General features: G+C 38.2%; 1 protein-coding gene across 3 annotated transcripts in view; it reads left to right on the forward strand.

The window, feature by feature from the left end:
* ATL2 (atlastin GTPase 2) overlaps positions 1 to 14514 on the forward strand; it is a 79102-nt gene that overhangs the window by 49439 nt on the left and 15149 nt on the right. For all 3 annotated transcript variants that reach the window (XM_027865138.1, XM_027865137.1, XM_027865139.1), the window contains exons 3-4: positions 9419 to 9553; positions 10525 to 10629. In XM_027865138.1, coding sequence (XP_027720939.1) covers positions 9419 to 9553; positions 10525 to 10629 — 240 coding nt within the window. The remainder of the gene's footprint in view (positions 1 to 9418; positions 9554 to 10524; positions 10630 to 14514) is intronic.

Genomic DNA, 14514 nt, shown 5'->3' on the forward strand with positions numbered 1-14514 from the left:
AACTAATTCAGGATACATCTATTGGCCTTGGCTGATAGATAGATAAATACAAAACAGCCCAATGAGGGAAGGCTGTCTCCATTCGTCCTGATCTGTATCTTGTCACTGGACCCAGATGTCTCCAGAGGTGACTCTGCACAGCCCTCCCTCACTTAAGTCCAATTCACTTGCACGTCCTGGCATCACCTTCCTGATATCATGGTCCTCTTCGAGAAAGAAGCACAAAGAACAACCACAAGAAGTGTAATCTTGTTCCACCAGCCTGTTGATGTACTACTGGAAACACTGAACTATAACCACATTGATATTCTCACTGTAAATGAAATTGGAAGGCACAAGTTACCAGTTAACAGTACCTAGCTATTGGAAACAATTAAATAGAAGAACTGTTTACAGGCTTTACGTGGAGTGATGAAAAAAGCAGTAGGTGGGGTAGGTTTTGTTGTACATCTAGAAGTTAAAAAATTCTGTGATGAACAGCTAATTCATATCATAAGAAGAAACACCACATTTGGACTCTACCCTTCTCAATGTCTTATGTAAGTGCTGTGGGAGGAAGCTACAATGGCTGTTAAGAAGACGAAATCCAGAAGGATAGCTTCAGATAGGTGCAGAAAAAAAATGTGGTTATGACACAATTTTGCTGGCATTTGAATTCAATTTCTCAAGACAATATGAAGGAAAAGATTACAGGTAAACCTTTTGAAGCCCATTCTTTTTTCTATCCTCCTCACTGTGTCCCCCCCACCCCCACCCCCACAAAAAGGCAGTTGGAAAGACATCAGTAATTACTGACAGACTTGCTTTTCTTTTTTTCTGTAGAACTGGTAATGTAGCATTTTACTTGAAAAGGAAAGAAGAATTCAAAGAACAAGATAATGATGACCTTAAAAAAACTTTTCTCAAAACGTAGTGCATATGTTAAAAACAAACAGAATTCTCCATCTGCACTCACCTGAGGTGTAAGCCAGTGTTCTTGGTAAAATTCAGGTAGAAGAATAAGCCCAGTTTTGAGGATGATATTGTACTGATTTATTTCCAGTGCCGAGTTGCCATATGGCCTTAGGGAGATCTACTTTGACTTCTTAGCTTAAGAAATTCTTCTTTGATACACAAAATCGCTAATATTTCTTCCTTTTTAATTATTAGTTTAAAGTTAAAAATTAAGTTTTGAATATTTTCAGGGATTAGTTTTACTGAAATGGGCATGAGTATTTCACTGAAATACTTTGTTCTCTCTCTTGATTTAGCAGTGTTACCCCAGTTCTTACAACAACAGCAATATTATCTAGCATTTATGTAGCACTTCAAAGTTAGTAATATGTTTTACATGTCCTCTCATTTGTTTTTCACAACAGTTCTGAAGTAAGGGCTATCATTAGTGCTATTTTACAAATGGAGAAATGAGGCAGAGAGATGAAGTAACAGGAGGTATCTGAGGCATGATTTGAATTCGTGTCTTCCAAGTCTGGTGCTCTTCCGATTGCATCACTTAGTTCTTGATGGACAAGCAGTTCAGGATGGCTTTTGCTGTCCAGGGTGTCAGTACTTGGAGACTATTTCTTCAGTGGGTAACATCAATGTGAGATCTTCATCCCAAAGCTTGTGTTAGACACCGGGCCTGCCTGCTGTGGCACAAGGAGTTGTGTTCCCAATGTGTGTGGAGCTTGGATACTTTATTTTTTGGTAGCAAAACAACTCCCTTTACAGAGTGACCAAGTAGCTTTTTATTTACACAGGAAATTGAACTTTGGAAGAACATGCTGTGGAAAGTGGAGGGTTACAAGGGGTCTGTGACTGACATCTTTGAATACTGAAATCTCTAACCATGAACTTGTCCTCAATCAGGGAAATGTCCTGATGGGTTTTTTAGGTCTGACCTGTTTTACCATCAGTGCATGAAGAAACTCCTCTTAATACACACGGAGATGTTCTGAAGCCTAGACTTGCCATGGCAGTTAAGTGGTTTAAGTGATTTGCTCAGATGTCATCACGGCCATTAGAGGTCACAGACAGAACTTGAACCCAGGTCTTCCTAATTCCCAGGCCAACTATTATGCCACATTGCTTTTGTCCATACTTTAAAAATACCTTTTCTGTAAGGTGCCCAAGTATATAAAAAAGTAATGTAGCAATGTTTTGTTAACTCTTAAGATAGGCTTGTTGCCTATTAGTCATAAAATAAACAAAGTATCTGAGGGGAAGTGATTAGGGAGCCTTGTTTTAGGAAGACCTAATTTCAAGGCCTGCTTCTGCAAAGCTGTGTGGCCTTGCTACAAGCAAATCACTTAATCTCCCAGTGCCCCCAGGCAGCTCTCTAAGATTTAGGTTACATAACAGGCCATCACCTCCATTGGGAGTGCTTCCAACCAATGAATCATAGATCTGTACCTCCACCCATCAAAATTATACATGTCTTTGTATATAGACTGGACTTGAACCCAGGACTTCTGAGGCTTACCGTATATCCACTATACTACTGGGGAGGTACATGTGATATAAAATATATGCATATAAATATATGTACATATGCATGACATGAATCAAAGTAGATACTATAAAGAATACTGTATGTGGATAATATAACAGGTATACGTGCATATGTTTGTGTATTGTATGTATCTGTATCTATATGTGATATTTTCCACTGTGACTCTGGGAAAGTCACTTAACCAACTTTTCAGTGCTCCAGGCAACTCAGTCTGTAAGTTGCAGAAGATTAGTTCATCTACATTGGTAGAAGAGTTCTCTTTAAGGAGAAATCACAAATCCTGAAGTGCCCTCTTTCCTTTTCAGCTCTTGAATATTTAAGTGCTGATTAGCCATGGCTGGTTCCTCAAGGTGCACCCCCCCCCCCCCCCTCCCCCCCCCCCCCCATTTCGGATATACCAGCATTGACTTAGATCAAGTGGGAGGCGAATCTGATAGGAAAGAAATCCTAGCATGTATTTACAGGTTCAGTGTTTTTGGGGATGGACTTGTGCTAGGCTAGAGGCCCCTGCTATGAAAATGGATAATTTTTTCTTTATCTTGCTTTTAGTTTGAAATGGTGAGTTTAAAGTTGAAGTTCATCAACCCCATCTCAGAAAAAGAAATCGAACAAGTCATTGATGAACTCCCTAGGGCCAGATGGATTTACATGAGAATTCTATCAAACATTTAAAGAACAATTAATTCCAATACTGTATAGACTATTTGGGAAAATAGGTGAAGGAGTCTTACCAAATTCTTTTTATGATACAAATTTGGTTCTGATACCTAAACCAGGAAGAGTCAAAACAGAGAAAGAAAATTATAGACCAATCTCTCTAATGAATAGATGCAAAAATTTTAAATAAAATATTAGCAAATAGATTATAGCAACTTATCACAAGAATAACACACTATGAACAGGTAGGATTTATACCGGGAATGCAGGGCTGGTTCAATATTAGGAAAGCTATCAGCGTAATTGATCATATCAGCACCAAAACTAACAGAAACCACATGATCATCTCAATAGATGCAGAAAAAGCTTTTGACAAAATACAACACCCATTCCTATTAAAAACACTAGAGAGCACATGTATAAATGGAGTCTTCCTTAAAATAATAAATAGCATCTACCTAAAACCTTCAGCAAGTATTATATGTATTGGAGACAAGCTAGAAGCATTTCCAATAAGATCGGGGGTGAAACAAGGATGTCCATTATCACCATTGTTTTTCAATATCGTACTGGAAACATTAGCTTTACCTAGTGGTAAGAGAAGAAAAAGAAATTGAAGGCATTAGAATAGGCAAAGAAGAAACAAAGCTATCACTCTTCGCAGATGACATGATAGTATATTTAGAGAATCCTAGAGAATCAAATAAAAAACTACTTGAAATAATAAACAACTTTAGCAAAGTTGCAGGCTATAAAATAAACCCATATAAATCATCAGCTTTTCTATGTATTATCAACCAAGCCCAACAGCAAGATATAGAAACAGAAATTCTATTTAAACTTACTGTAGACATTATAAAATATTTAGGAGTCTACCTCCCAAAACAAACCCAGGAACTATATGAACACAATTACAAAACACTTTTCACACAAATAAAGTCAGATCTAAATAATTGGGAAAACATCAGTTGGCTCATGGGTAGGCCAAGCTAATATAATAAAAATGATAGTTCTACCTAAGCTAATTTACTTTACACAGTACCATACCAATCAAACTACCAAAAAATTATTTTATAGAATTAGAAAAAATAATAACAAGATTCATTTGGAAGAACAAAAGGTCCAGAATATCAAGGGAACTAATGAAAAGAAATGCAGGGGAAGGTGGCCTAGCCATTCCAGATCTTAAATTGTGTTATAAAGCAGCAATTATCAAAACTGCTTGGTACTGGCTAAGAAATAGAGTGGTAGATCAGTGGAATAGGTTAAGTATGCAGGACACAGTAGTCAATGACTATAGTAATCTATTATTTGATAAACCCAAAGACCCCAGCTTCTGGGTTAAGAACCCACTCTTTGAAAAAAACTGCTGGAAAAACTGGAAAAGAGTATGGCAGAAATGTGGAATCTCACACCATATACCAAAATAAAGTCAAAATGGATTCATAATTTAGATATAAAGGCTGATACTATAAGCAAACTGAGAGAGCAAGGAATAGTTTACCTATCAGATCTATAGAAAACATTATGAAAAGCAAAATGGATAATTTTGATTACATTAAATTGAAAAGTTTTTGCACAAACAAAGCCAATACAACCAAGATTAGAAGGAAGATAGAAAATTGGGAAAGAATTTTTACAACCAGTCTCTCTGATAAGAGCCTCATTTCTAAAATATATAGAGAATTAAGTCAAATTTATAAGAATACAAGTCATTCCCCAATTGACAAATGGTCAAAGGATATGAACAGGCAGTTCTCAGATTAAAAAAAAAGAAATTAAAGCCATCTACAGTCATATGAAAAAATACTCTAAATCACTGTTGATTAGAGAAATGCAAATCAAAACAACTTTGAGGTACCGCATCACACCTATCAAATTGGCCAAGATGGCAAAAGAAGAAAATGACAAGTGCTGGAGAAGATGTGGGAAAATTGGAACACTAATGCATTGTTGGTGGAGTTGTGAAATGATCCAGCCATTTTGGACAGCAATTTGGAACTATGCCCAAAGGGCTATAAATATGTACATACCCTTTGACCCAGCAATAGCACTTCTAGGGCTGTATCCCAGAGAGATCATATAAATGGGAAAAGGACCCACATGTACAAAAATATTCATAGCAGCTCTTTTTTGTGTTGGCAAAGAATTGGAAATTGAGAGGCTGCCCATCAATTGGGGAATGGCTGAGCAAGTTGTGGTATATGAATGTAATGGAATACTATTGTGCTGTAAGATGTGATGAACAGTCTGACTTCAGAAAAACCTGGAAAGACTTGTATGGTCTGATGCTGAGTGAAGTGAGCAGAACTAAGTTATTGTACACAATAACAGCCCTGTTGTTCGATGGCTAACATTAATAGACTTAACCCTTCTCAGCAATACAAGGATCTAAGACATCTCCAAAGGCCTCATTATGGAAAATACTGTCCACATCCAAAGAAAGAACTGTGGAATTTGAATGCAGATCGCAGCGTACTATTTGCTATTTTTTTTCTCTTCTGTTGTGTTTTGTTTCATCTTTCTGGTAGTTCCTCCATTGGTTCTAATTCTTCCTTACAACATCACTAATATGAAAATATGTTTAATAGGAATATATTTGTATAGCCTGTATCAGATGGTGCGCCACCTTAGGGAGGCGATGATGAGGAAGGGGGAGAAAAATGCTAAACTCAAAGGTATATGGAAGTGATTGTTGATAAATCGAAATAAATTAATAAAATAAAAACAATTAAAAAAATAGAGTTGGGGTTATATTGTTGAAGTGTTACATGGCTGATTCTGTGTGATATGTGGAATTCCACACTTAATAGAGCTAATCTATGAGAGAGCCTGGACAAAATTCTACTTAGGATCTAATGTCTCTTGTAAAATGTCAGCCAATTTGCAGAAGCAAATATGTGAACGGTATTATTATTACTTTGAATTAAATGAAGGTGAGAGGTAGACTAGAATAAATGTGGTTATGTCCTCTTAGAAAATTCTTTATCATTTATCTCTGAAATTTCAGTGCATACCTAAACTTCTGTTATAGAAACTTAAATTCTTATAAATGGCTTGGGTAATGGTTAATTGAAATGATATTGACTCTTCATTATCGTGGGGACTATCCCTTACATAGATTGTACTGTTTGCAAGGCACTGGAAGGGAAGGAAACATCCTTGAGCAATTTCAGCTTAAAAGACCACCTCTAGCATACTTGTTACTTGGCAAGGCCTCTCTTAGTTTAGTGTTTTAAAATAGGCTGGAATGAATACAATAATAAAAATTATTTGCTATTATTATCAGTATAAATGGAGATGCCTTTGATTGCATTGGTCTTTAGACTATCCAAACTGTTACCCACATTCAAATAAGAAGCATTAAAATATATTCAGAAGTCTTTGGATTATATTCATTTGAATTTGTGTCTGCTACTGCTGCTGTAACATTGCTGTGACTCTGAGAGACAAATCATCTAATGCTGCTTTACTCAAAAGAATAGGCCTTGAAAAAGTGAATTCAAATCTGTTTTCATTTAAAACTGTCTGTAGCTTTTGAGTTATGTGGGGCAGGTAGGTAGTTCAGTGGATAGGTTGCTGGGCCTGGAGTCAGGAAGACCTTAGTTCAAATCTGGACGCAGACACTTACTGGCTGTATGACCTTGGGGAAGTCATTTAACCTCTGTCTAGGAGTTAGCTAGTTAGCACAGTGGATAGAGCACTGGGTCTGGAGTCAGGAAGACCTGAGGTATAATCTGGCCTCAGACATTTACTAGCAGTGTGACCCTGGTTAAATCACTTCACCTCTGTTTGCCTTAATCCACTGAAGAAGGAAATGGCAAACTATTTCAATATTCTTTGCAAGAAAACCCCATGGATAGTGGTCCACAGGATAATGAAGAGTCAGACATGACAATGACAACAAATAACTTTGGAGGGTTAGGGGGAGAGTACTGAATTATTATTCCAAATTCATTTAGATCAGTAAACCATGATGAGTAAGTTGTAGTTCCTGACCTTTCAGTCCAGAGTGGAGGACAGCTCTTTTTAGGATGAGGAGAAGGAAAAGTGTAAGAACAGTCACATCTATAGTTACTTCCACCATCCTTTTGTCAGTGCTTTCTTCTGTTTACCTGCCAGCTGTTGATGGAGGAGCACCAAAGTTATTTACAGCTTTAAAAGTCACAAAAGGCTGGTCTTAGGGAGTGCTGCTTCTCTGGCATGTGCTTTTACCTCCAGGCCTACATGGATGGTCCTAGCAAACTTGAGACCCTCTTCTTGGTGCTAAAGAGAATTCAGTTGTTTTTTGAGGCAGCCAGGATATTTTATCCTTTCTTGAAGATCAGTAATATTTCCTGTTTGACATAAATGTCTTTGGTTTTATACTGATCTTTTGGGCCTATATTTGTTTTGTGGGCCTATATTTGGGGCCTGTGTTTTATTTTCATAGATATTGCAGTGGCGATTGGTTTTAAGGTGATTTAGCTGAATTTCAGAAATTGTTATCAGACAGTTTTGTGATTTCTAAGACTATGATTGCAACCAAAAAACATGTTAATTTAAACAGAATTAGATTATGCGGAATGTTTGACAGTGATATTTATACATGTTAGAGGAGAGAAGGAGAACTATTCTTGGAGCTACCTTTTGCTCTTGATAATTTTCTTGGTTTCTTTTGACTACTTTTTAGGGTCTTCACCAGAGACTCCCATTGAATACCAGAGATGAAATAGTATTCATTACGTTTTTTCATATGGGAACTCTTTTTGAAAGTTCTGTTGGTGCAGAAAGCCGAAAACCTCCTAGTCTATAAATTCATTTCTTCTTACTAACTCTGTTACTGCACAAGTTATGCGGCTGCTCTAGGCCTCAGTTTCCTCATCCGTAAAATGAGGGAGTTGGATCTGATCCTATTTAAGGGTCTCTTCCACCTCTGATTCTTGTTTTCTTTTCATTTTTAAAACAGTCTGGTCCTTGCAATTACATTGGTTGTGTCTCAAAACAACAAAGATGAATTTCTTTCTTCCCATCTCCCCTCCCAGAAAGGAAGAATACTTATATTTATGATAACCTTATTAATCAAGAATGCGACCTCATGCATTGGGCATTTTGTACTAAATGGGTATGTCATGGACTCACAGATTCAGAGCTAGAAGGGACCTTAGCAGCCAAATGGTCTGACCCCCTCATTTTACAGATAAAGACCTGAGGATAATAGATGAAGTGTCTTTCCAAGATCACCCAGGTAGCACGTGTCAGGTGGTGGCATTGGAGCCCTGTTCCTCTGACTGTAAAGCCGCAGTGTGCTTTTCCCTGTGTCTCTCCATCTGTGTGTTTGGTCCTTAAAATTCTTACTCTCATTTTGATGTTTATTCAACAAATAATTTTTCAAATTGTGTCTAGAAGCCAGTGAGTTAAGCAGACAGATACAAAGATGACTACAAAGCTGTCCATGTCCTTCGCGACTTTAAAGTCCAGTAGGAGAGACAGCATTAGTTTACTTGGGGAGGTCAGAGGAGGTGAAACGTCCAGATAACTGATGCTCATCTGTTGAAATGACAATTGGAAAACATTATGTAAATCCTTTAAAAGTATGTTTATAGGCTCTTTTTTGTAATGAGCATACTAAACAGAATGGAGCCTTCTTGATCATTTGTTTTTCATCATGAACATCACTTGTACTTACTGCAATAGGGTAATGATGACCTTGTATAATTGAGGTGTGTAAGGTTGCTGACCTGCAGTGTATAGTATTAGGCTTCTATGCTTTGATTTTGTCAGCCTTTTTTCCTAGCTTTTCTGTCACTCGCTTTGCTATCACTTATTGCTGTGTATGCTTGTCTCTAGCAACCCTTCCCCCTTCCTTTTTCCTTAAGACTTCTATGCGTTAGGAGACCAGATAACTCAGAATTTTTTCTAAAGTGAGAATAAATAAGCTTTGAATGAGTACCTGAGACATTTTTGTATGACTGCCTCCGTGCATAAACTTGGACATCTAAGGGCTAGCAGGAGGGAGAATAACATGAGAGGGTTGGTTCCTCCCCACCCCTACCACACCCCCCCCCATTTTGGATTTCATTTTAGCTGAAGATCTGGATAAATGAAGCATTACTTCTATATTCTAGTTTGGTTTCTAGAACTTTGAATAGCCCAGCAATTGTTTTGTTAAATGGACCCTATTTTAAAGAACATTAAGACTGTGAGGCTATTCTAGAATAGGGTTTTCCTGAAAAAGTTGTGTTTGGAATGCTTTGTTTTAATATATAAACTTATGTTTGACTTCAACAGAATTCCTCTACCTGGATTGGTGGAAACAATGAACCATTGACTGGCTTTACATGGAGAGGTGGTTGTGAGAGAGAAACAACAGGCATACAGGTCTGGAATGAGGTGTTTGTAATTGATAGGCCAGATGGAACAAAGGTAAATTTTTTTTTTTAACAAATCTTCCTTTCTGTTTTCTTTCCTTCTATCTCCCCCTACCCCCCATCCCCTTCCCTAAGTTTTTAAAAAATTCATCTTTTATTTGAGATTTAACTGTAAATGAAGTTTTCTTTGTGGTATCTAATCTATTTTAATATCTCTGATGCCTTGTCTGAGTTCAGGTATGTGAGATTGACTAGTTTAGACTATCTCTCTGTCCTTTGTAATCTCTCTGCTTTTTCAAACAAAATTGTAACTGGAGGACACTTTATCCCATAACAAGAGGCATTTTCTTATTCCTTTGTCTTTTTTCTGTCACTTCTTTTTCTTACTTCTGATTCTCTTATCCCTTGAAGATCACCTACCAAACCCTCATAGTAAAGATAAAGGAGAACTTCTTGGTAATCAGGAGGGAAGGGGGTTGTGTAGAGTCGCAGCAGTCACAGGCTGTGGAAGGGATGGGGAGGTTGGGGCTACTCGTGTGAAGCCAGGAAGGCTTTCTTCTTTTGTTAGTGATGAAATGTGCAGAGAACCCTGCCATTATTGGGAAGAAGTGTTCTCTGGCATGCCTCTCCTCTTCCCTGGTAACCTAGGTCATACTGTTACTTCCATTTGCCAGACAAGTAGAAGAATCATTGGCTGAGGCGTACATTTGGGGATGGTCACACTGAACACTGGGTATTCTGAGTTATGGCAGGTAGCCTGTGAATCTCACAGTGCCCACGAGAGGCTGTTAACTGTTATGCAATAACTTCAGAAACTCGGCTTCTTGTCTCTGGCTCATCGCTGCTTTGTAATTACTTTCTTGTTTAAGTGCAAAAAATATTGGGCTAATGAATTGACAAACAAAATAGTTAAGAAAGACCCTAAATATAATTCTGCTAGCCTATAGTTATGTGTGTCTATATCATAGAGTCCATTGTTGATGGCCAGTGCATTTGCTCAACAAGCTAATTTTTTTGTAATTCTAGGTTGCTGTACTGTTGATGGACACCCAGGGTGCCTTTGATAGCCAATCAACTATCAAAGACTGTGCAACTGTATTTGCTTTGAGCACTATGACAAGTTCTGTTCAGGTGAGACATAGAAATTACATAGGATGCTCCAACTAGACAACCCTAACACATTTTAATTATTTTCTACATACATTTTCCTTTAAAAACTGAAAGAGATTAGAGAAATCTTAAGGCTTATGTTTCTCTGTCTCTTTTTCTCTCTCTCTTGAATTTCTGTTTTCTGTTGTTCTAAAGTCATACCATATTTTAATTACCTTCAAAGAAGAAGCAATAAGTCATTCATCCTAAATTCCCAGGCTTTTCCCATAGTACCTGTTTTTATAAAAGGAAAATAGAGGTTGTATTAAGTGCCAGTCTTAATCCAACCCAACTGTAAATTTGCCAGAATTATAAGATGTAAGATGGTGTGTGTGTGTGTGTGTGTGTGTGTGTGTGTGTGTGTGTGTGTTGAGCTAATCAGGAATAAGAAATTTTAGCATTGGAAACTTTTTTTTTTTTGGGTAAAGCTAGGGCTTGGTCATTGTCTGAGCTAATGGTAAAAGTACAGAGAAGTAAAAACCTAGAAAATTCCAAATTTTGCTCCGGTTGTTTTCGCCTTCCTCATTTATCTCTTATTGTAGAATTTAAACCTCTGACTCCTTTATTAAGAAAAGACATAATAACTCTTGGTATTACCAGTTTTGTTGATAATAAACATAATTGTTATTTTATTTCACAAGTTCATAAGCAAGACAATCTGTCTTTCCCCCAGCTTTGCAGTTAGCACAGACCCATCAAGTGTCCTGCATTTATCTTCTCATTTTCCTTGTGGAGAAGTAGGTACTAATCCAAGCAGATAAATGGTTGAAACATGGACACTGGGGGGAAAAAGAATCTCCAGGATACTTCATCCCATGAAACTTTGGAAGCATTTTATACTGACATCTTTTTAAGAAAAGAAAATATGATGCCCTAAAGATAAAAATTTGTCCTTGGCAACTATTGCAGTTGGTGACACTCATATTCTGGAAGGTATATGAAAAGTCTTTTTGTTCACATGTCAGGAATGTACAAGCCCTTCATGTGGGAGACACCTTAGTATTTTACCAAATTGGGAAGGGTCCTTCCTATGCCTCAGTCCTCTTGGTTTCCTTTCCACTCCCCTTTCCATTTCCTCTTTTCTATTAGCTTATATTAGACATTTCCTGATTAAATGTGAAGTTAAGTACATAGTGTGAGGCGAGGAAGCATTCCTTTAAACCGAGAATTCTTAACCTGGGGTCATTGAATTTGTTTTTAAAAAATATTTTGATAAGTACTTTTCATTAATAAAACTGTGTATTTAAAAACATTCTGAGGATTTGTCCATAGGCTCACCAGACTGTCAAGAAGGGAGTCCATGACATATAAAAACATTAAAACCCTTGCCTGAAATTTCTGTCCCTCCTTCCAGAGCATCCTGAGCCTCCATATCCTAAAGTGGGGAGAGGGGGGAGGTAGCAAGGATAAGGGGATGAAGATGAGACTTTGATCTTCATTACTTTAGCTAAGTTTTGGAATAGAACCTACCAGCACCACTGCTAGGATGCTGCCTTTGGTTCTGTTATCCTTTTCTCTTTATCTGTATTTTTTTTTTTTTTTAGGCTAGGCAGTGAGTTAAGTGACTTGCCCAGGATCACACAGCCAGTAAGTGTCAGGTGTCTGAGGCCAGATTTGAACTCAGGTCCTCCTGAGTTCAGGGCCAGTGCTGTATCCGCTACACCACCTAGCTGCCCCTAATCTGGAATTTTCTAAGGCACTGTCTCCCAGTGCCTATGACCATGCCTTTACATGGTTTCCTTTGGTAATTTTGACTCACTAGCTAGCTGCAGGCAGCATGGTGTAGTAAACTCAGTGTTGGACAAGTTATGCCCTGTCCAACTAGGGATTTGCTAGGCTGTCTTGGTGCATAGTAGATGCTTAATAAATGTTGATTGATTGATTGATTCCCTTGTCTGAATCTCTGGGTGAGTTGCCTGGCTGGTCTGCCCTTTATCCTTCCCTTAGAGAAAGTTAACTAAGAGTATAAGAACTGAATTACCAAGACATGTCGTAAAGCTGGAGGTGATTACTGTATTTACCAAATCAAATGAATGGCATAGACAATGAGTTCAGCTTCTTTAGCTTGTTGTTTGATGCCCTCTGGTATCTGGTGCCACCACACCTTTCTAATTTTATTTACTGTTCTCTCATGTGTGGTTTACACTCTAGACAAACTAAACTACTCAACACTTCTGGAAATGAGAGAGAGCACAGCAGAAATGAGGTCCAGATGGAAGTCAGCAGCTCTAACCAAGACATATCAATGGGTGGGGAAGTAGTGCATGGCATTTCTACCATAAACAGTGTCACATTTATAAACAACTGAAGCTTTACAAAGTGCTTTCCCCCAGAAGACATTGTAAAGTAGGTGGTATCATTATTCCTACATGTAATAAATATTTGTAGAATTTAAAATATAATTTGATATCAAAAGGTTTTAAAATCATACCTGCCCTTCTAGGCCCCACTCTTTCCACTGAGGCTTTTCTGACTTACACAGCAGTCTTGGAAGTAATTTCTCTCTCTATTCTTTATAGCATTTTGCCCGTCCATGACTGTCATAGCACCTGTTACATTTTGACCTATGCTTTCGTTATTTGTATATGTGTCTCACATTGGATGTCTCAGGCATCTCAAACTCAACATGTCCAGTCCTCCTCATTTTACTGTTGGGAGCACTGCCATCGTCCTTGTCACTCAGTCTCCCAACTTTGGTGTTGTCCAGGACTTCTCATTTGGACTCACTCCTCATATCTAAGCTCTTCACAATGTCTCTCACATATATACTCTTCTGTTCATTCCTAGAGCCACTAGCCTAGTTCAGGCCTTCATCACCTTTTTTCTGGACTACTGCAGTTGCCTATTTGGTCTTTCTGCTCCATTCCATCCTCTCCTCAGGGAATTCCATCCTCCAAAGGGAATGTCGTAAAGCTCAGACCTCACTCCCTCATACAGACCTCAATAAACTCCAGTGTCTCCGTGTTGCTTCTAGTATTAAATAAAAATTCTTCTCTTTATCATTTAAAACTTTTTACACTTTACTCCTCTCCATACATTATAATACAGCTGCTCTGGCCTATTAACTCTTCTTTGTATCTAATGTGGCATCCTCATCTCTGTGCCTTTTGCCTGTGTGTCTCCCATATCTGGAGTGCTATCCCTTTTTACGCCGTCTCTTGGAATGGAATCCCTGGATTCTTTTAAAGCTTAGCTTAAAGACACCTTGTACAGGAAGCTTTTCCCCATCCCATAACTGCTAGAGTGGGGTTGGGGAAACTGCGGCCTTAAGGCCACATGTGACTCTAGATCCTCAAGTGCAGCCCCTTTGAATGAATCCAAACTTTACAGAACAAATCCCCTTCATAAAAGGATTTGTTCTGTAAAACTTGGACTCAGTCAAAAGGCTGCACCCAAGGACCTAGAAGGCCATATGTGGCCTTGAGGCTGCAGGTTCCCCAGCCCTGTACTAGAGCATTCTGCTTTAAGATTTTTTTGCCTTTTTTGTAACAGCTGTGCTTAATCTAGGGCCTGGCACTTAGTAAATACTTAATAAATAAATGCTTTTTGACCGACCAACGTCCCACTCTTAAATCATAATTAAATTCTACAAATATTTATTACATGTAGGAATAATGATACTACCTACTTTACTTACTTTATTTTGCCAGTCCATGCCTATCATGGTCGTTTGGGGAAAGCAAACTGCTTTATGAATGTGAGGCTGTTTATGGTACAAATGCTGTATACACCCCCACCCATTGATATGCCTTGGTTAGAGCTGCTAGCTTCCATTTGGATCTCATTTCTGCTGTGCTCTTTTTCAGTCTTCCCACCTAGCTCTGGGTAACCACATAGTCACCTGTGGCATCCACTGCTGGGGTACCT

This window comes from Vombatus ursinus, unplaced genomic scaffold (genome assembly GCF_900497805.2).
Source record: "Vombatus ursinus unplaced genomic scaffold, bare-nosed wombat genome assembly UNPS02014778.1, whole genome shotgun sequence".
Classification (NCBI taxonomy): Eukaryota; Metazoa; Chordata; class Mammalia; order Diprotodontia; family Vombatidae; genus Vombatus; species Vombatus ursinus.